The 23,855-nt window shown below is 33.0% G+C and overlaps 2 protein-coding genes across 4 annotated transcripts in view; one reads left to right on the top strand and one right to left on the bottom strand.

Moving 5' to 3' along the window:
- The window catches only part of spoon (A-kinase anchor protein spoonbill), a 52,688-nt gene extending 44,817 nt beyond the window's left edge, over positions 1 to 7,871 (top strand). For all 3 annotated transcript variants that reach the window (XM_088275060.1, XM_088275062.1, XM_088275061.1), the window contains 4 exons: positions 1,127 to 1,304; positions 2,921 to 3,136; positions 3,802 to 3,932; positions 4,352 to 7,871. In XM_088275060.1, the coding sequence (XP_088131186.1) occupies positions 1,127 to 1,304; positions 2,921 to 3,136; positions 3,802 to 3,932; positions 4,352 to 4,420 (594 nt within the window). In that variant the 3' untranslated portion in view covers positions 4,421 to 7,871. The remainder of the gene's footprint in view (positions 1 to 1,126; positions 1,305 to 2,920; positions 3,137 to 3,801; positions 3,933 to 4,351) is intronic.
- Positions 7,872 to 12,391: 4,520 nt separating this feature from the next.
- Positions 12,392 to 23,855, bottom strand: part of Cpr (Cytochrome P450 reductase) — a 35,540-nt gene continuing 24,076 nt past the window's right edge. The window contains exons 5-13 of the mRNA XM_088275063.1: positions 20,710 to 20,834; positions 18,684 to 18,872; positions 17,634 to 17,761; positions 16,958 to 17,199; positions 16,284 to 16,481; positions 15,427 to 15,590; positions 14,959 to 15,133; positions 14,186 to 14,343; positions 12,392 to 14,002 (exon numbers count right to left, since the gene is read on the bottom strand). Coding sequence (XP_088131189.1) covers positions 13,858 to 14,002; positions 14,186 to 14,343; positions 14,959 to 15,133; positions 15,427 to 15,590; positions 16,284 to 16,481; positions 16,958 to 17,199; positions 17,634 to 17,761; positions 18,684 to 18,872; positions 20,710 to 20,834 — 1,524 coding nt within the window. The 3' untranslated portion in view covers positions 12,392 to 13,857. The remainder of the gene's footprint in view (positions 14,003 to 14,185; positions 14,344 to 14,958; positions 15,134 to 15,426; positions 15,591 to 16,283; positions 16,482 to 16,957; positions 17,200 to 17,633; positions 17,762 to 18,683; positions 18,873 to 20,709; positions 20,835 to 23,855) is intronic.

Genomic DNA, 23,855 nt, shown 5'->3' with positions numbered 1-23,855 from the left:
GGAGGTGGACAGTTTTTTTTTTTAATTAATAGCTTTTATATTTTTTATCTTTATTTACTAAGATTTATTCTCTGTATATTATTGAGAAGATTTTAACCTGTCCGGGAGTATGGCCGTACATGTACGGCCATACCAAACTTTTCTCAAAGGAGTTTGGACGTACATGTACGGCCGATACAAAATATGATTTATGACACGATTTATATCAAAACATGTTAAAAACATGATTTATCGATATTTCTATAATTTTGATATAAATCATGTTTACTGGGGTAAATATCTTTGTTTATTCAAGAAAACATGTTGCTTATAGCATCGACTATAATATAAAAATTTAAAAGTAAAAAAAAAAAAACAAAAACAAATTCACTCCTCAGATACAGTTTTGTCCGGAGAAACTCACACCCAGACAGGTTAAAAGCTACAAGAGTTGTTTAAAGAGCATATTTTACGTTCAGTAAAATAGTTATTTTGTTGGAAAATGTCAATTTGTAAAAATATGTTATGTATACCTATTAACATAGCCGGCTTGAACAGGGATATTGAAATCCTCCACATATGAAGTTCAATCTGTTTACTTTAGTATTATAAGAGCTACATACTCCATATTTTTTGTAATCTCAAAAATAATATAAAATAAAATTTCCCTTTTTTATTTTTTATATTTTCACATCTTTAAATGTTTCAAAATGTTGTTTTTGATAAAAAGTACAACCAGTCGGTACTGCAAGATATATGTACTTATATATCAGCAAGTTAAAAAGTCTGTTAGCGAAATATTATTTCTTTCACTCTAATAAATGTAGTATTACCACAAAAAGAGAGCGAGACAATTCAATTACTTCACTTTTGTTTGATCCGATTTCCGGCCTTTTGATTATTGTCTTTCTCTTGTTTCGTTGGCTCTAGAAAGGATGTAGAACCGATGACTCTGACTCTTAGTTACGAGTTGCGTCATACAACTTCCATACAAATATGAACTGGGGTCTTTTGTACCCCGCTTCGGATCACATGTAATTTTTGGATGTACGGGAAAAAAGTTGATTAATAAATACAATAACAAATGTATGTTTCATATCGTTATTTTTGTGTTCTGTATTTTGATTATATGTTTTTTTTATTGCAGTTAAATCTAGTTGAGGGTGTAAACAATGACACAATTGTGAGCTGCTACGTATCCCCCTCCCAAATCTTCCTGCAGCAGCCCACGCACCCCACCTACCCCTCGTTGCACATCCTGCACACGCTCATGGGGGTGTGCTACCAGGACCCCAGCGTGCCCACTCTGCCTCAGCAGGTCGCAGGTCAGTTGACTAGGACAATCCTTATACACACTTTATTGTACCCAATATTGTCTCTAACCTTTAGCTCAAATGTTTTTTTAAACTCACGCAGATAGTTTAGAACTCACTCGCTGACAGGTTAAAGGGTTTGATATGGTTAACGTTTGGTTCAAGGGTGCGAAAAAGCTTATGATCACTTTGTATCCTTCAAATTCAATTATTCTTTCGATTCTCTATTTGATATGTATTCGTAAACTAAAACAATGAAGTGTTAACTCGTTGGATATATCTGACCCGTTCATTTAGGACTCCCATTAGAGAATGTCTCATCTTCAATAAAAAGTACAATAGTTTATATCACTCTTATTAAATTATTTACTGTTTTCTTATTTAAATATTGTTTTTCATTAGTTTATCTTCAATACAGTTTATGCATTTTTTTATGTTAATGATAGTAGGGGTCAAAATGTAAGGTGTTAATATTAGCGATAAATTTATGTTTTATTACAAAATTATTATATTTTGATTGATGAACTGCGGTTCAAATGCAATAAATATGACAATATCTTACATTGTCTCAATTTTCTAAAATAATACTGTTCTCAGTATCACAATGTACCTACTGGGGTAAATAAAAAGCTTACAAGATGCATAATTATATGATAATAACAATTGTAATAATCTGAAATACATATGTGGCAGAAAATATAACTGGTATCAAATTATCATTCTTTTAAGTGGAAATTTTTTCATTCTATTTCTTAATAATATGTCAATTTACAACATTTTGAGTGTGTCCAAATACTTGTTCACAAAATCTGGATTATCTCCAATTACAGGAGTTATTTTCATATTATTTTTTGACATCTCATCAAAGATGAATATGGATGAATATGGAAGAATATGAATTGGTGAATGTTACACGTGTGTAAAGTGATCACTTAAACCAGCCTATGACGGTCGTAAGCCCCGTAAATGCCCAGACTTCCATATTCTTCCATATTCATCCATATTCATCTTTGATGAGATGTCAAAAAATAATATGTCAATTCATGTCTTTCACTTTTTGACAATGTTTCAATCTAAACTGCTGCTTCCATCAACTAGGCTTTTGCGAGATGCTGGATATTCGTTACTATTAATACCTAATGGTTATTATTTACTCTTTTCCGTTACCCAAATATGATTTGATACACATTTTATTTATTTATGTCTAATTATCAAATATATCAGGAGCTAGAGTATCTGTAGTATCAAAAACAGAATGAAGTATCATTTCTTTAGGATTTGAAGAGGAAGCCGTTTCTTATCAATTTTTAGGATTCTATCACATACTGCTATCAAGTATTCATGTATTGTCAGTTAACATAAATGAAAAGAGATCTAATCAATGTATAGTTGAAGAACATTTCTAACTAAGAGACATATTTTTTGTTGTTGACCACATTAGAAATTCGAAGTACCTAACGAGAGCAGTTGAAACTACGAAGCGTTAACACTGGGCGTTTAGTATTTTTCCTTTTTTTTTGCCAAAGTGTTTCTTATGTAGGAAGCTCTCCCTTAAACGGTTGCCCCGGTAGACAATAGATGTTGTCGTTAAATAATTTATTTATATTCTAATTGTCAATATTTTTCAGAGGGCATGATTTGCGCAGCCCCCACAGCCAACAACTGGTACAGGACGCAAGTCATCACCACGAACCTAGAACAGAACACGTCACTACTGAAACTGGTAGACTTTGGAGGCTTTATGAATGTCAACAACTCCCTGTTGAAGCAGATCCGTTCCGACTTCATGATGCTTCCCTTCCAGGCCACAGAAGTACAACTCGCCGACATATCTCCCGTTGACGGTAACTTATTTATATGCATTTGCTAGAATTCCAACAATTACCAGTGTTTTAAACCCAAAATATTCACTTGTAAACCTAATCTAGAAAATTTATTCAGTTGTAAACATCCAAATGTGGGAAAATGCTTTAAAAAACACCCTTTTATAGATTCTGCCGAATGACCTGTTGAACAGACTAGCACTAGGGATTGAATGACATTATTTTGTGGTCTTTGTCCTTTGTCCTTGGCATTGCGATAATGTTAATCATTTAAATTATTAACATTACTCAGCTTCGCAATAATGCTGAATAATGCTAATTTTGAAATACACGAAGACAGCATAAATTTCAGAAACTGCTGTTTATTACCGCATTTTATAGAAAAAATGTTTTCATAAAATGTGTACATCACCAATCTGAAGATACCCATCAACGGGTGAACTCACTCTCTAGTTCCTAGTGTACCCTAGTGTTCCTAGTTTTCCCAAATATCTATTTACCAAACACAATTAACAAGTGAAAATGTATCAAGTAGTAGTTTAATTTATGCATTTGTACAAATAAATATCAATTAATACCGTTGCCGAGTGGCTAGTTACCGCACTCTTATGTAGAGTTTATATATTTTGTTTAATATTCCACACGTGTTGACTCACACAAGGTGTAATTTGGTTTTGGGTGTGTAGCGGAATGGTCTCCGGAAGCGGTGCAGGTGATGGCGGGACTGACGAGCGGCCAGCTGCTGCAGGCGCAGGTGGTGGGATACAGCGAGGAAGGAGTGCCTCAGGTGTACCTGTACCTCACGCTGGGACCCCAGGTAACCACCAGCTATATACTTACTACAAACATATTGCTGTAAAAAGCTTGTAAATTCTAAATTAAAGGGATCCACAAAGAAGATGTCATTCACAATGTAACTGAAAGGGAGAAGCTTCAGGTGCTCACATTAATGAAAACGCGGCGTGAATATCAAAACTCATAATTTAATCCCAGCGAAGCGCCCCTGAAGCGGTATTTTATAAAAATGGCGCTGTATAAATTATACAAAATTCATATCATTCAATTCCACATTTTAAGAAATTTCACTAATGTTATATTGCTGAACTTAATTTTCAATCATGTACAAATCGAAGATGAACTTAATTTCAATTAATATGCAATGATCTTCGAGAATACAATTTTTGCTCCATTTTTGTTTATTTTTTTATTATTAAATTATATTTCTTTGTTTTTCAGCAAGTGATATCCTTAAATCAAGAGTTGGTTGTGAGAGGATTAGCAGGATGGTTGGAGGAAGAATCCTGAAGACATTGCATTGTACAAGAAAGTAAAGAAATGTTCTCCCGCAACACCTAGTCACTGTAACAAAGGGACCGTCGTTGGATGCGTTCATCACTCGCACCGTCTCCTTTCTAAACCATACCCCGGAAGAGGGGTTTCTCCACTATTGTCATTTGTCTTCGGTTGTTGATTTTCACCAACCAATAGTGCGGATCAGCAAAATAATTAGGGCCCCGAAACATTGGCCATTTTAACAAATCAGTTTTTCACTTAAATTTCTTTGATTTGCATTATCTTTAAGATAATTCTTTGAAATATTTTACTGGTTGTGTATTTTTATTTACTGGGAAAATTTTGTTTAGATTGTGAGTTCTGTTTGGATGTTTCGGATGTTTTACACAAGCATGATGATTCATGTCAATTTAGTTTAAATGTGCATTATCTAATCATAATCTTTAAATATCACATAACAATGAGTGATTAATTTTTAGACAATTTTTTACATCAAGCGTAATGACAAAAAAAATCATTTGCTCTTTATTTTATAAATGGATAATTAGACTGTAACGAGCTCTGAAATACCTCTAAGTAAATGAAGCATCAAGCACCGACTACAACTTACTACAAATAGCAACAAGTAACCGATAGTTTTACATTGTGTATCTATTGAATATTAAAAAGATCCTTTGCTCACTTTTCTATATTTTAGTTTATAGACTTTTGGTCGTACAATTTTGGTATTGTTTTCCAACTCGCAAATAAGAAGTAATAATGTATTCAATATGCCTTAAGTATTCAATATAATCGGATTGTGTTGTGTAATATGCTTGGTTAGTTGTACAGTAAATCTAAGCTGGAAAACTTTGCAAATAAGTTAATAAACTATGTTGAGCAACGGCTTTACTATTGTGATCCTTTAGTGATAAATATTACGAAAAGATAATTTTATTTGAGAACTAACTTTTTCTACTAATTCTTGTGTAGGAGAAGAAAGATTTTCTTACAGAATATATTTGTTCCTCTTAAATACAAATAACCGTGTTACTCTTACTAGTGTAGCGTAGTATAGAACTAAGAAATGTTGGGTTTTCCATAATAATATGTACGCTAGTATTTATTGTCCTTCTTATGTTTGTAATATTGAATATTGACTGAACGCAGGATTATTTAAAGCAGTCTGATCTTTAAAGGTATATAAGGTACATACAACAGGTTGCCTTTGACTTAACACCGTCGGAATAGATTTCCGCTCACGGTGCCCCCATGTTTGTTTGGAAATGTTGGAAAACCCAATAGAGTTGTTTTTTTGTTGCATTTATTTGATTTTTAATGGCTTGACTCTCCCTAATTTTGTAGAGAAACAGTGTGTTTATGTTGTTTGGGTGTCCTCGACGCAGCGGACGGTACTGAGCGACCTCGACCAGCCTCCCTCTCCCGCGCAACACGCCCGCGCACCCGTCTTGTAAAGATTGCTTGCTCCAACTTGACTAATATTTCTGTGGTGTATGCAACGTATAATGCTAAGATTAGATTTAAGCCTATGTGATTATTAAGTTTATTGTAAAATGCAGAAACAGTTATTTTGTAAATATTTGAGGTGTAAGATAATTTAAGGCGAGTTAGTGAAGATTCTTCGAAAACATGTTGGACGTAATATTTTTTCTTAGTGTTTCTTTTTGTTACTTTCGGAATATTTATATTTTTAATACCTAGATCTATTTTTGAACTTTTTTTACATGGATGCGAAGTCATGCGATCATGTCTTGTGATTCTTTTAATAAATAATTTGCGTGTTCACAATCCCAAGTATGCAGAGTGACTTAACTTCACCAGAAACTAGTAATTAGGCCGTTAACATATTGTCAATATGGGTACATACCCATATATCCGCACATGCGGACCCAATAATGCTTAAGTTTATAACGGAGAGTAGAAGAGAATATTATTGTCCAGCGTGGGTTTCAGGATATCCTTTCGTATTATCCGATACATATTATAACTCTGCCGAATAACTATTTTGATCTTAGTAAGAAACGAACATTACACAATAAAATTAGAAGAAATTGGTAGAAGAGAATATTACTTGTCCAGCGTGGGTTTCAGGATATCCTTTCATATTATGTAATACATATTATTACTCAGCTGAATAATTATTTTGATTCCAATTTGCAATGATAGTTCATCTTGCAGTATACCAGTTTTATGAGTTTTTACTTAGAGTTATATTCCTAGAAAAATAATATTTTATAGTTTTGAATTATAAATTTATTAGAGAATGTATTAAAAATGTTTGCTGTTAATAATTTTGAACTTCTATTTCATTCGGATACGACACGTCTATTTTGGAAATTGTCAATCGTAACCCTTTTCATGTGAGTTATATCACGAGACAATGTGTGAAACCTATAGTTTGGCACTTCATATCAGAACTGAGCAGAATTATACAAAGGACTTTCTTTCTCCAAAGAGAGATGGAAATATCGTTTGCAATATCAGAATGGTTCTGTTCATTTTGTTTGTCATTCAAACGAGATTTGTAATCAATGGTGAGGAAGCTGGAAATCATTTTGTAAAGAACACAATTTAAGGTGCTATATACGTGTATAAAAAACCAATGTGGATAAATTGAATTGGCTTCTATAATGCCCTCAATATGTGTTGGAAAGGTTTAATAATAAATATTTTTATACTACTTTTCAGTAACCTCTTTGGATTATTTTCAAATAAATGAAGACCTAAATAATTTACACTCCTTTAGTTTACTCGCTGTATTACTCTCACAGTAGTAAATTGTAAAGAAAAGAAAATTATAATAATTAGACATAAATTGTAAAAAGTATAAAATTAAGAAAAAGAATGCTAAATAGCACTCTTATGTTATCTCATTTTAAAAATTGTATAACTGACACTTCTACCATAATAACAACACAAAACTTAACAGTAAAATAATTTGATTTGTCATCTGGGTGCCAATTCTGATTGGAAATTATTATATAGGTGGAGACAATTTTATCTTCCAATCCATCAATTACAGAACATTAATTTTTACCACAAAAGACTATTTCTACGCCTTAAAAATGAATGAAGATTTGTTTTTTTGTAAATTTAACATATGATAAAAATCATAGTATTGTAAACACTTTTCTTATAACTACATTTCATAGATCAGTTTTTGTAATTGCTGGATGATTTTTATTTGAAAAATATATGATTTGCATTTTCTTGTCATTTATTCTTTAAGTTGTGAAACGAACTGAAATTTGGATTAAATCTGTTTTGTTTTGTACTAACTGATTTCTAGGTGCCAAACTGACAATTTCATCGCAGTATATTATTTCTTTAGAAATGTATCAGTTCTATGAACATGCTTTGAAATACTACATAAGTATAAGTTTTATGAATTTGCACATGAAACTCTTGTATATATGTTTTAATATTTTTGAAGTTTAATAATAAATAAGTTTCGTTTTAATCATACTTTTTTTTTAAATTCCTTTTCCCTTTTCCTACTTTTGTATTATTTAAACACGCATAGATATATGCAATGTTATATAAAGTATTAGTAACCAGTAAAAATAATGCGATTTATAATAGTAAATTAATCTAAAAGTTTATTTTAAAAACTTTATTTCTATGGATTTTACCATAGACTGGTTACAATATGATACTGATGGCTCACCTAGTCTGGAGATAATTTCGCTTATCAAAATTATCCGATTTAAATTCCTACGGTAAAATCCAGATATCTTTGCAATACAAGAGATGTGTAAGTAAATCGAACACACACACACATATATATATATATATATATATATATATATATATATATATATATATATATATATATATATATATATATATATATATATATATATATATATATATATATATATATATATATATATATATATATATATATATATATATATATATATATATATATACACATATATGGCTAGGAACATTTTTTGAGTGTTAAAACACTAAATTCACAGGCTAAAGCCTAGAATTTTCACTCATGAATTACATGAAATAATATAGTAACTCTAAACATAAAGAGTAAATCCACTCACGAGTAGGCATAGACTATAAAACTGAAAAAGTTGAAGCCTGAGTAGGGCCATGATAAGCGGTGTTGCATAAGCCGTAGCTAGATTTCAGAGTCACTTGGACGTTAGGCAAAAAATGCATTTTTTGTAAGAGATGAGCTCCATGGAGGTTTTTGTAAATGGTCAATTATTATTCCTTTAATAAAGCAAGAACTACTTTTTTCCACTTTTATTTTATTTGACCAGCGACCGGGTTTCTTCGTTACCGACATCATCTCAGAAATGTAGAAAAAACTGTAGAGTTTTTGTTTTATTATATAAAATGCAGCTCAACCAAGAAAAGTCAGTACAAAACATTCCTGCTGACGAAGACAAAGCACAAGAATATGTAAGTATGTAGTAAGTAAGAATAGCTTGTAAGCGGGAGCAGTAACTGACAACAAAATTTCTGTTCATTTGCTTGTTTCTGATTTTACAAATTGCAGTTGAGCTTACTCCAGTTTTCATTGGCTAGTTAAATTAATCAAAATCAATGACAAATGAACAGTAACTTAGAATCTGAAATCACTCTCGAAAGCAGACGAAGTACTCGTATGTCAATTTATATAAATAAAACAAGTGCTATAAAAATTTAAACAATTATATTTAGTAATAAAAGCTTTTGTCCCAAATTTATTAAAAACAGCCTTTATAAAAAAAACTATATAACATTAAACTGACCAACCGTCACATTAAATTTTACATTGATAATGAATTTTTAATTAAGAATTTGTGCAATCACAAAATATGTGCCTATCTTACAAAATACGTATCATAATTTGGCTATTCTAATGAATTAAATTTTTATACAAAAAATATAAACATACATCTGTAGTACAAAACAACCCAACCTGCTTGAAATACATACTTGATATAATAGTCAGAACAGGGACAAAATTTACCATTTTCTAAAATTGCACTGTTTTACCGTAAATGTAGGTTTGCAAAAATTGGCCTATTTTTATTTCATTTAACAAACATTATTGTACAAAATAAAATATGTTGATGCTAACATATACATGTCATAAGAAAAAACAGGATATATTAATTTTATATGTATATATCCAAAGTGCACTTATTTCGCATAACCATAATTGGTTCACATTTACGCATTTACACATCCTTTTAATACAAACTAGTACCAATCATTGACGTTTTCTTAATATTTATTTATTTGATATTTCACAATTAGATGTATGATTTAATTTTTACTCACTCAATAATATCGCTAATATTATTAAATTCTATTTCTAGATATTTAAATGATATTCTCAAAAGTTGTTATGAAAAGCAAGATTTATTTTATTGTTCACAAGACAAATGTGGAAATGGTAACTTCAAATAAATAAATAGCGTATTTATGAATACCGAATATCAAAATGCAAGGTTACTCTAATTAATAAAAATCATCCCAAATTGATTTTCTATAATACGCATATACAACGAAGAAATGCAGACTAAACTGTTTACCATAAAAACAGTGAAATCACTAACAATTTTTTTTCAAGACATAAACTTAAGGTGAAGAAAACTGAAGGTGTTAAAAATGTGAAATTTTGTATTTAAACATTTCTAAAAAAATAATGAAACAAGGTTTTGCATTTTTTGGAAATCCAGCCCTGGGACCCAAAATAGGGAGGTGACTAGTTTATGAGGATACTCATATCTCAACAACCAAAATTGTTACAAAAATTTAATTTTATATTTAGATTGGTCTTAAAAAATAAGAATACATATTGTCTTACCACCTGCATAGTGTAGTAATTCACAGTTTGGCTGCTATGGACGAGAGATCGGTGGATGTGGATTCTTACCTTGGACTGTAGCACTGGGCTGAACCCCTTGTCTTCATGTTATAGCAACCAAGTTATCACCATAACGCCATTGGTGCACTTATGTGTGAGTGTGCTTAGTCAGAAGAAGAAGAATTCATTAGCAAAGTGAAATTGGGGCTAATGAATGGACTATTCATAATATGCTATGAACGATTAAACTTGGCTCGAAAAGTTTTTCGTTAACAGAGGTCTAAAATGTTGATTGGCCAATAACATAGACCTTAAGGATGATGATAATGTTACCCCAAAGGGCCAACTACAGTTGTCTTAAAGATCTAAATAACAAAGGGCCAAACTCATACATAACATTTATTAATATTTAAATGTTGCAAATTTAATCCAAACTGTCTGGTATTTATTTCCATTATCCTTAGCCTCTCACAATACCTATTTTTTGTTATTATTTTTTTTTAATTTTCAGTAAGAATTCATAAAGGAATAATGTAATATCCAAATATTTCAATATTTAATTGTCAGTGAGAAAATTTTAAAAACATTAGAACTTTGTCTTATTACCCTGCCTGACCCTACAAACAATTTAAATACCCTATAGATACAAGAAGTGAATCGTCAAGAAAAGGCGATTCAGTTGACTTGGCCATGTACTCTGGATGCCTCCCGAGAGCCTTAATCAACTTTGCCTCTTTTAAAGGGTGATTTTTTAGTACCTATCGGTTTTTCTTTTTTGAAAAAAAATATAAAATTCAGAGAAATGCATGAAATCTTTATTTGAATCGATAGTACGGTCCATATAATTTAATGTTTGAAGATTATTTCATTCAAATGTTGACCGCGCCTAAAATGGTCCATCCGCTTATTCCAATTTTGGCATACGCTTTCCAACATTTCGGCCGGTATCTCTGGGAGTTTAATCGACCCACTGAAGCGGCTATTCGGACTATTGTGACTAAATTTCGCACCAAATTTACATTGTTGGATATACCGACATACAGAGCTACCAATGCATCCAGAAAAAGTTACTGTTTGGTGCGGATTGTGGGCTGGACTGTGGGATTGTGGACCGTACTTCTTCAAAGATGATGCGAATCGCAATGTAACTGTGAATGGTGAGCGCTACCGTGAAATGATATCCAACTTTTTTTGCCCGAAATGGAAGAACTTGACTTGCATGACATGTGGTTTCAACAAGACGGTGCCACATGCCACACAGCGCGTGAAACAGTGAACCAATTGAGAGGCAAGTTCGGTGAACAGTTTATTTCACGTTTGGGAGCGGTCAATTGGCCGCCTAGATCGTGCAATTTAACGCCTTTAGATTATTTTTTGTGAGCCTATGTTAAGGCTCGTGTCTTTTAATAAGCCCGCTTAGATTGACGCATTAGAAGACAACATTGAAGCATTTATTCGTGAGATACCGGCCGAAATGTTGAAAAGTGTATGCCAAAATTGGACTAAGCGGATGGACCATTTGAGGCGCAGCCGCGGTCAACATTTGAATGAAATAATCTTCAAACATTAAATTATATGGACCGTACTATCGATTCAAATAAAGATTTCATGCATTTCTCTGAATTTTATGTGTTTTTTTAAAAAAAAAAAACAAAAGCTACTAAAAAATCACCCTTTACAAGGCATCAGGTTCACACCACCCAGGATGACCACTGTTGACAATCGTCAGCAGTTCTCGTTAGAACTTCGGGACGCAGATCTGACTTGGGAGAATGCGAAGGAGATGGCAGCCGACAGAAAAGCCTGGAGACAGTTAGTGGACTCCATATGCTCCACCTCGGGAGCGGATATGAGTTAATAATAATAGACACAAAAACTATAATTCACAAAAATACATTGGTATTTGAATTTCAAAGTGGAAAATTACTAATGAAGAAATGAGTAATGAGTAATGGTAAAGGAATTTATAAGAAACCGCTTCAAGGTTAATTTATATTCCAAATTGATCTGATAAAAAGGTCAGAAAGTCGTACAATATTGAGTAATTATATTTAATTGTTCCAGACAAGGTTCATAAGTTGATCACAAATCAGCATTTATTATCATAAACTCCAAAGTCTGCCGAGATATACATAAACCTAAGAAATAAAATGTAGACCAAATCATTACAATTATTTATTCATAATATATGTATACGTATGCATTCATATTAAGCTAAAAGATTTTCACGAAACATTTTTTTTGTGATTTGTAATTGTAAATGTAATTTGAACAACTGGCAAAATAAAATGAAAAAAAATCTAAGAACTATCTCGGTTTTTGTGAAATATATGTTTACTAATATGTAAAAACATTTCTCGGAATCCTTGAAAACAGAACCGAGGTAAAAAAAACACTGAAGTAAAATATTTTACTAACAAATAATTCAATTTTATTCATATTAAAAAGCACAATATATGATCACTTTTTTTATGACAGCGCCTTTGCTCAGGGCATTGTCAGAAACTTGAAAAACATAAAAAATTCTTAGTTTGGCAACCAATACGATTTTACTCAATTTTGCTTTGTTTTATTTTAGTTTTGATTTAAAGGTCAAACCTTAAAATTTCACATACGGGGTTAAATTTTTAAAATCAATTAAATCTTAGATACGTATGCATCCTTAGAACATAAATTCATTTGTATTTTCTTTAATAGTGATTTGAAAATGCTAAGTGAATTTTAAATAATATAAAATATATCATACACGCTCATGTTAATGATGCGCACGCAATATGTAGTAGACTGACCTAATCCAAAAAATTGAGTTAATATACCATAGACATATTTTCTTTTTGAAAAAAATATTTTGTCGTTGCTACTTAAAAGTAATAATATTAGAACGACATCCTTTTTCTTGCATTTGCTTTCTGTTACAAATATTTCTGTTGTAATGCTACTTACGCCTTGCAATACCTACATCCTTTTCCTGCACCCAAACCTAGTTTTTCAAAATAAGTATAAATAAATAATAATGATGTAAGTATGCATGGCTTTAATAAGTATAACTCGAATAATCCTTCTGACAAGAAAGGTAATCTGCCGGATGTACTTAACAATTCACGTAAAGACTGCGACGATCCTTCAATTTTTAATTATCTTATAATACCTTCCAAGTATCTAAAATAAAAACGGCAACTTAATTATGTCACATTATATTCCTCACATCTACATAGAAGGTATTACAAGATAACTCTGTGTACATGTAACTCGATTTATGCAAATTTTGAATTAGGTCATTTGACTATTAAGGGTGTAATATTGTTTTAGACTTATTTTCTTGGAAAAAAGTATATACATACAAATATATGACACAAAATATTAATATTGCTATGTATGCTGATTAACTAAATTATTTCACTTGATCTTTTGGATGATTGAGAAGGAAAAAAAATAACAATTTATAAATTTCTAAATAAAATTCGCTAAAATGTTCGAAGCATTAGAAAATAGTTTGTTAGATAATAATTGCCTACAGTCCACATACAATGAAACGTGAGTAGCATCATGTCATAATATAATAAATATACAGACATGCTGCATTTAGAATGTTTATCATGTAATATAAATATATTAGGAGACAACATCCTCAACTCCATACATCGGCGGAATATCTCTTCTGCGATTCCATCTTCTTGATATATTGCACGGCATCAGCTTCTGACATGTTTCCTTTCTCTTGGATTACTTTCAGCACAATGTTGCGGACGTCTAAAGCCATTGATCTGGCATCTCTGAAATTGGAAATGACACCGTTTTAACATTTGTGTAATATAAATAAATAACTTAATTCGGAACAGTCCCGGTTTATTGCAGATAGCTTAATTTCTGGGCTCTTAGTAAAAATACATAAATATCACAATTTCAGTTGTGATTAAAAAATAAACCAATAAATGAGAAATAGTTATCCAACTTACCCGCAGATATAAATATGACCATTATTAACTCCTATAATATTCCACAACTCATCGGCATTTTGTTCTAATAAGTGTGACACATATATTTTGTGTTTCTGGTCTCTTGAAAATGCAAGACGGAGGGTCAACAATCCACTCGCTTCATACTTTTCTAATTCCTAGAAAATGAAAAGTTTATTTATTATCAGTTCAGTTCCGCTCGCTAAAAATACAATATATTTTAACAAGAACCAGGGATATGTTCATGAGAATCTTATTTACAAACAGCTGTTTGAAATTAGTTGGCAGATTAGCGCTTGTACATAAGTAAAAATGAAAATAAAAACTTATAAATAATAAACTTATTTATATTATAATGAGTTGCAGTATGAATAATTACATAAATAATGTCATGCACCAAGGCTTTATTTATTGAGAATCTCATGCATCAGGGCTATATTCATGAGAATTTTATGAATCAAACCATATTTACAAAAATCTCATGCATGGAGGCATAACTATTTGATTTCTTACGATATACACTAATATTTCAATTCCATACTATTTTTTTATAAAAAAAATAAGCGGCTTGTGTTACGAGTATCTCATTAAACAAAGATACATTCACAAAAATGTTATGAAGCAGAGTCAAGTCCGGATTGATCCTATGCCCTGGATCATAAAATCCCCTTCTATATCAAGCCGACTTCTTAGAACAAACCAGGTCATTTACATAAGATGTTCAAGTAACTTAAGAACGCCCCGTGAAATAGTGCAAATAGTCGGGTACATACCTCCCTGTAGAGGTAATCCTGCTCCTTGTGGCGACAGCCAAAGTAGAGGACGGTGTCCCCCAGAGCCTTGCCCTCGTCCTGCGCCAGCTGTCTCTCCTGAATGAAGCCTCGGAAGGGAGCGAGGCCGGTGCCCGGACCGATCATGATGATAGGAGTTTGCGGCCGTACTGGCAACCTGATGATATTACACACATTCTGAACATCAACTCTTTAAACACCGTACACCTCCCTCCCTTCATTCAATATTCTCTTTCAGCATTAATAAAAATATGATTACAAACTTCATAAGCGACATTTTATATAAACAAATGTATTTTGTTCAGGGCAGCATAATAGCGCAGTCAAGGGATAACTGGAAAAGAGTCGCTGCTTCCACAAGGGTCACAACCTTCAGTAATGAGGAGTAAGATGAAGAAGAAAATATATTTTGTTGTTGTGTTAGTAATATTAGTATTATGTATAACCAACCTGAACTGTGACTTCCTGATGTAGATAGGCACTACGGGATTGTTGGTTCCCGGCTCTGGCTTCATGTTGGAGAGCCACGTGGTGGCCACTCCCTTGTTCACGCGACCGCTTCCCGTCTCATACTGCACCACCACCGCTGTGATGTGAACAGTTGTAGGGTATTGCTAAAGGAAAGAAAATTGTTTTATGTAATAAATAAAATATAAAATCAATATTTGAGGCACTAACCTTGTGATTTTCTATTTTAAAACTTATAAAATAACTTTGATAAATATATTTGGTGGTTATTTTGTTTTTGTCAATGGGCAGTTACAGATAAAGGAATCAGAAGTGGATGAGTATTAATAATGGAATTAGTATTTAATCAAGTATTTATGCATGGTAATTTTTATTAATTGCTTTTTTACTACCCAATATTTACAAAAATCTATTTTTGGACCTCTATTATATATTGTATATCCGAGAGAAAACCTTCCACACCCCTTTCTGGTGGCCAGATTTGCTACAAATCAATCCCTGTCAGAATCTTTTTTTATCAACCCTTTTCTTTACTCAACGGTCCATCTCATTACATCAAATCAACGCAATGTTTACTTGATTGTTAATTATATTCTTCCCTAGATAACGAAACTGGGACTTCCAGTATGGTAACCAAGCGTACAAACGAGAAAAATTGAGTCTCCATTCATCCAATATGTAAGTGAAATTTTTCAAAATCTGGATTATTCAAACTCGATCCTTGATTTTGGCTTGGAGTCCCCACACAAGGACTTGATTCCATTCCTCTGAACTGGTAGATAAACTCCCTATGTACTGTCCTATAATTGGATTACAGAGTAGTCAATGGTAATATTTACCTTAGGGCTGGAGGAAATGGAGTAGAAGCGAGGCTGCAGGCGCGGCAGAAGCTCACACAGATGGTCCAGGGGAGGCTTGCAGGAAGGAATGTCCTCCAGGATGTGAACAATGTTTCTGCTGTCATTAGCCACCCACGAGGAGTACATGGCCTTGCCTTCCACCGATGTCGATGACATTAAACGGAGCTTTTCTTTATCCTGAAAAAGATTTTAATTTATTTAGCACTAGCGATGGGGGATCAGTACCAGGAAACGCTCCCGATGACACTGCAGATTTTTTTGTGACGGTAAATAGAATTAGACAGATCCGCCAAATAATCCATATTTTACAGTCCTCAGCAGCTCGAAAATGAGCTGCTTGGAGAAGTTCAGTCGCAGTCCAAAAGTCAGGTGACCACTAAAATAATTCAGTGTGCGGATTGGGATTTTTGTAATGTTCAACTACGGCAACTCAAAGCGGTTAACACAGACTGCTCCAAGCAGTCCATCTCTAAGTTGCTCATGGGAGGAAAATTGAAATCTATTTAAGAGAGCGTCATCAGTCCTGATAATGGATGTTGCAACATAATTTGAAACAGCAAGCGATGTGCCAGCAACACATGGCATTATAACGCAGAAAACCTAATAGATTTAATTGAAATAAAGTTATTAAAAGGAAACGATTAAGAACTCACTGCTTCGTCAGAGCAATACTCCACGAGCTCCTTGAGTACGTGGGTACGGGGGATGGCCGTGATCTCGAGGTAGTGGGTGAGAGCAGTCCGGTAGGAAGTGGGGCACGGGAATGGATGTTTCTTGGAGCTGTCCGTGTCCGTATTCACGAGAGAAAAGATCTGGTCCAACTCGCCGCCAGTCAACTCTCCCAGTCGGTTTACTAAGGTACTGTCATTCACGGGGAACATAGCAAGATGGTCACCTGGAAATGAAAAAAAACTGTTTTTTGTAAAATGAAATTATTTCTTTGAAATATTTACTGCTAGAGAAGTAAAGAAGAGAAAAGATAAAGAGACAGGTGGATAATACTTATGGCAATTATAGGTGTTCAATGACTATTGGGTTACCTTATATAAATATCATGGACTTTTTACCTCAACTCACTTGCTTCACATTGTTTAAGGTTTAAAATGGCTTTTTAACAAATTGGAAAAATTATCAATTTAAAACATCCTCCACAAAGGGAGAGGTTATGGTTAAAAGTATGGTGGTCATCCACACCAAATTGTATAAAGGACACAGCATTGCATTGACACAAGGATAAGAGTTAATTATCAAACATGTGCTTCAGGTATCAATGCAGGACAATATAAAATAATTATAAAAGTGACATTGTGGCCTAGTATTTTGACTTGCCTGCATCATAGCGCATCTTGGATCCATCAATATCAAACTCAATATGTAAGCAAGACCGATCTCCACCCTTGTGTAGTTCCCTGTTTACTCTGATAGGAGACAGGTATGGATTCTTAGAATCAAATGGCCTGCAAAGAAAACATTTGATTCAACATCAGCACTTCAAAACATGTGTGTAATAAAAGACGAACAATCAAAACCATATAATTTATGAGACTTTAAGAGATTATACGGCAACAAAGCTCCGCTTTTAATAAAAAACATGTGTTATGTTCCGCCGATAAGTATTCTTTAAAAATAAATAAAGACAAAATTGTCATATAAATCTCTACATACTAACTTCAAAAATTGCTTTATAATTATTATTACAATCATGTTTTTTGCACTACCCATACGTACGTATTTGAAAACAAAATAAAAACTAATCACTCTCAAATCTATGTATGCAACTGAATAAGTACTGCTCAAAAAAGATGTTCAAAATTCGCCTGATAATTATTTAAATTTACGAAATAATAAAACAAAAGTGCGGGTTTGCTAATGAGGTATGGGTTTGGACCATACATATCAAAATTAAATTTACTAATCAACCTTATCATTGTTAAATTCTAAGGATGTTTAGTAAAATAGTGAAGGTTTTACAAAGCCGTTGTTAAATCATTGCACTGTACACACAATTATAAGAACATGAAAAAGAGAATGTTAATATGTGGTTCGTTAAGCTAATTTTTGTTAAGATATTTGAGAAAGACCAAAGCTCTGAAATCAGACTGGGTAAGTAGAAATGCTGCTAATAAATATATTTTTTTAAATATGAATAAAATTACAACCTAAGTAAAAATATATGTAGAGTTTATAAGAGGACAATGGTTAAAAATTTTCAATATTATTTTTTGAATACCAATATGCCGCAAGTCTTCAGAATCACATAGAACATAGTGAATCTGATGCAGATGAGGAAAGGATCTTGAACATTTTCTGAGAGCCATATTAATTTCTTAAATTTATTTAAAAGTCTAGATCATAATATGGTAGGAGGAAAATACATACGGCCTTTGATTCATATAGGAATGAAGGCGAGCAATTTCTCCGGTGTACACCCGTTCCAAGCTGATGTCTTCCTGCTCCAGGAGACGATACTGGCGGATCATCTCCTCTTCTCCGGTACTCTCGATGCCGAAGTACTCGCACACGGCCGGCCAGAACTTATCCTTCCACGTGATGAAGTCATCTTCAATGCTGGAAGGACATTCCAATTTATAGTCTTAAAAAATAGCAATTAATCCATTATTATTGATTCTCGAAAACAATTTATTAAGGATTATTAAATCTACACAGCATTATCGTATATCTTCAAAGTAGTATGGATTTCTACACACGTGCCCGAAAATGAATGCCAAATTTCAGTTTAGGTCTTTCAAAATATGTCAAAAGCAAAAAATGTATTCTCTGAGCAATCCGAAAAAACCATCGTTTGATTCTTCAGTTTCACAAGTAATGCTGCTTTTATGATTTTAAAAGATCGAAGTATGATACTGATTTATATAAAATAATTTGTTTGCCAGAACTCTTCGGTAAACTTCTGTAAAATTTCACGAGAAGACAGATAATCCTTTATTTTGTTAAAATCAGCTTTTTTTACAGCAGTCTGATGATTTGTGGCACCAAAACATTAATCAATGTCTCTCGTCCTCACAGCTCTATTTCATCTAATGACTCCTGTTCCATTAGACAGAAATGACAGAATGACAGTGATTTACAACACCGTTGCGGGTGCAAAAAAATGAGTGATTTTACCAAATAAGTTATTAGAAAACTGGCTGATTACTTGTTTTATTTTGAGAAATAAAAAGACTTTGTTTCTTGATCCACTCACATTTTTATTAACAACCAAGTAGTTTCGGCAACAACCTGTTGCCCTCCTTCAGGGTTTATAAACCCTTAAGAGTTTTTATTTCTAACTAACTAACTAACGAACCATCACGCCGCTTCCGCAGGGGTGGGCAGAGAGAATAGAACGCCACACCACTCTGTCTTTGAAAATATTCTACGCCTCTTCTACGTTCATGCATCTCCTCATACATACCCGCCGATTGCTTCGACTCCTAACCTGACCATTTTCAAGTATTTGGCATACTTGATCGTGCCAAGTTTTTCTCGGTCTTCCTCTTCATAGTGATATATTATTTCTCAAAATAATATATCACTATGATCCACAAAGTTAATGCTTTCAATATTCAAAATATGGCTAGTACTTGTTAAAAAGACTACATACAAATGTTATACAAATATAATTTGACAAACAATAAACTATTCGTTATTTTTTTTGTTTTTATGGTGTATTACCTGTAATAAGGCAGCATCTGACACATATTATAAATAGTTCAGAATTCCTGTCGGGAAAAAAATTGACCGGCCTTAAGTTGGATAAGCCACGAGTTTTTAACATGTTAGAAATAAATTGAATACATTGACATGACATAATGAATAATGCTAAATCTACATAAAGAACACTAACCACATATGGTATTATTTGTTGAGCATGTCAATTTTATTATTTGTTTTAAATTAAACAGTTATTTAAATATTTGAGGGCCCTAACACGAGTGTTACACTAATGATTAATTACATTAAGGGGAACTACCAGGCATACATGTCTACTAGTTATCATCATTACTAGCACAGTAAAGAGTTTAGCAAGTTAAGTAAGGAAGATAATAATAAAAATTAAATAAATAAATAAAGATAAGAAACAGCTTCTATCCCCTCTTCAACCTTCACCGTCCCAAGGATCAAGTATAAATATTAGAATTAGCTTCACATACGGTGTTTGAAAATGATGCGAAATGCATCGAAACATGTGTCACAGTAGATTTTAAGAAATAGTGGTATTTACTAAGTAAAACTTAAATTTAAAAAAAATAAAGATCATAGAAACGTGTGTACCTTGCTTGTTAACAAACCTCTTGGGGCTTTTTTGGTGTATAGTTCTGTCAGAATAATATCCTCATAAATTATACTTAAGTTATAACACAGGGAAACCCAAAGAATGAATAAAATGTTGAGCGTAACTTACTTGGCATCATCATCACCAAGACCGAGTGTGTACACCCGTCGGGCTCCCAACTCCTCCAGCCTCTTGTCCACATATATCCCCACTTCATTGTAATGCTCGTAAGTCTTGTTACCCAAGCCAAATACCTGCAATTATAAGAAAAAAATCTTATTTAATAATAATAATTTGGATAATTTGTATAGCGCCATTTTCGTAAAATACTACCTCAATGGCGCTTATAAAGACATTAATAATAATAATAATAGGATGATGATGATAATGATATACAAAAAACAAATGGATTAAAACGTTGTCAATCGGCCTCGGGCCGTCCAGTCTGGAGCGGGGAAAAGAAAAGCCGACAAATTAAAATGCCTTCCTCTTGATCCCATGGGCTGGAGAATGGCCAAGGTGTTGGGCAGGATGCCTTCCTGAGCGATGGTCGTCACGCTGGAGGGCAGCTTGTTGAGCTCCTCGTCATTGTGGATGGCCAACTTCCAACTTCCAGACTAGCACATTTCAAATGTGACTTCACTTTTATCCTCTTTTGTCGCCCTTCCGTGATCCGACATGATGGTTTTGTGTCGACATGAGGTTTTCCGCTTTCGCTTTTATACGAATGGGAGCTGGCGTAGGTATTTAAGGTTGTAGTTCGATTTCATAAAATTTAGCCGTTTAAGCGCATGTTCTAGGATCATTATTGCCTTTGCACATTTATATTGCAGTCATTTATTCCCGAGAAGCTAGGGGTTTCGGGTGAATACAATATGGTTGTAACGTACCCTTAAGGGACGAACACAAAGCACTTTTTAACGCCCGATTGCCACATGTGTTCATTCGGCACAGATTCTTAGAAATACACAACACCGTTTAGGAGCCACATTGCTATATTCAATGACATTCTTGATGCACTTTCATCAGTTAACAGCTAACCTTTGTAAAATTATAACTTTTAACCATTTCAAGTTGACACCATTCACAATATTTATAGATGAGCAAAGAATTGTAGACTTGAGAATTGATGTAAATGTCCGGAGAAAATTAAATAAATGATGGAGCGTGGTTCTCTCAGCAGCTATGTCAGGCGCTCGAAGAACCATACTGATTTACTAAATATTTATAATACATGGCACTCATATACACACTATTCTTCATTTAGTTGTTTGATATCGTATCAAGTTAGTCCCACATAAGTGTCAAAACCATCAATGAACGTGGACTGAGACTGCTGAGTGAAGATTTAATCTGTTCACATGCCATAGTTTCAATAAACAAAATTGTCTTAAGGGTAAGTACCCAATTAGGTTAAGAACTGGTGCCAATGGGTGAGACAGAGATGCCCACAATTGAAATTGTTCATAAAAGAATTCTGTAAGACCAGCAATTTGCTAATTAAAAACAACCTCATTTTAATGTGATTTCTTGGCTACAGAATCCCGTTTGTCTCATTCCATAGTGAATGAACAATTGCTAACTAACTAACCATCATACCGCTTTTCCACAGAGAGAATAGAATGCAACACCAATCTGTCTTTGCAAACAATTTTCGCCACTTCCAAATTCATGAATCTCCTCATACATAACCACTGATTAATCCGGTTCCTGGCCTGACCACTATCAAGTATTTTAAATACTTAATCATGCCAAGTTTAATTTTTTTTTTATGAATAATTTTAATAAAAAACAACAACAATAAGAATATCTTTTCTAGATTATTTTGGTTAAGCTTCAACTAACTATACATATTTTCAAACAAGTTCCTGCCAAACAGTAATTGAAAGTGCCGCCATAATATGAATTTATCTTCTGAAATTCGAATGGACTGAAGTTAGTTACAGACAGAAAAAAATACTTACGTTCAATCTCACATACATAAAGTTTGCAATAATAATAAAACAACAATAATATAGCGTTTGAAATATTTCGCAATATTATGCAATAATAATTTATTGTTACGCACGTAAAACAAAAACGTAACACTACTAACGGACGACAGTTGGTAACCATTATTTTTCTTACCTCGCCTTCTGCCAATGTCAGTGTGGATTTGTGATGACGCAATGTTGTGAGTGTAGAGAGTGCTCGGGCGAATCTTCTGCGTAGTATGGACGTCATGTCGTATTTGAGTTTTTTAACAGTGCTCACAGTCACGTATTAAAAAATAAATGTTTGAAAATAAAACATGATTTTCAAAAGTTCATAAGACCAAAGTTCAAGATCACTGACACATCCTAACCTAATATATGAGATACAGCTAGGATTGTATGAAACAAACGTCATTTTACCCATTCAATTTGAGATATTATAATATTTTGACACTACTTGTCAAAATTATTTAGATATTTTATACATAAGCCATTACTAACTTATTTTTCTAAATAACATTTAAAACCCGTCAGCTGGCAGCCCGTGCCATTCGCCATTGCTAGCAACATTAGAAAACTGATTTCTGAACCAGTACCAACCTAAAGATAATTCCGGTAAATTATGAATATTTTGCCTTGTAATCATATTTGAAACAAAGCCAAACATTTAATACATTTTTTTTCATACTGGTATCTAAGATTCCGCTCCTCAACATATTAATTATGTATTAAACGAAATGGGAAAAAAGAGGCTTTATTTTCTATAAGCAGAGTAGATTTTCTTTTACCACGTCCTTAGGGTTTTAAAGAATGTATTTATGTAAACTTTAAGTTTTCCTCTGTCGCCTTAACCTTTCAATATATTCTAGAAACAATGGTAGCACACGGGTTTGTGACGCAATTCATTTTAATCAAATAATAATTATCTGTATAATTAGCACATGTGATAAAATAAATAATCACAACACAAACAAAACTATCAATATCGCGAATGCATAGTTGTTTTTAGTCTAATGATCGAAGAAAATTAAGAATTTCTATTTTAATTTTTTTTAAACTTAGAATATAACCTAACCTTGAAGAAGGAAATGTTTGAAAAATTTGAAATGGATTATTTAAAACCGCATTTGAATAAACTTAGTCCATTAAAGCAGCTCCTTGTCAAATTCAAATTCGATACTTTTTACCGGTTTGTAGTTCGTGGCGAACTACAAACATTGTTTCAATATCATCTGAAGCTTGACCACAACCAACTTTAAATCTCAAATTTTATTGAATTTCATTGGTTCATTTACGTAATTT

The sequence above is a fragment of the Brachycentrus maculatus genome, unplaced genomic scaffold, assembly GCF_059751285.1.
Source record: "Brachycentrus maculatus isolate JH-2025_06_01 unplaced genomic scaffold, ASM5975128v1 h1tg000778l, whole genome shotgun sequence".
In the NCBI taxonomy this organism is placed as follows: Eukaryota; Metazoa; Arthropoda; class Insecta; order Trichoptera; family Brachycentridae; genus Brachycentrus; species Brachycentrus maculatus.
Note: the sequence above shows the minus strand (reverse complement) of the source record. Positions and strands in the feature narration are given on the sequence as shown.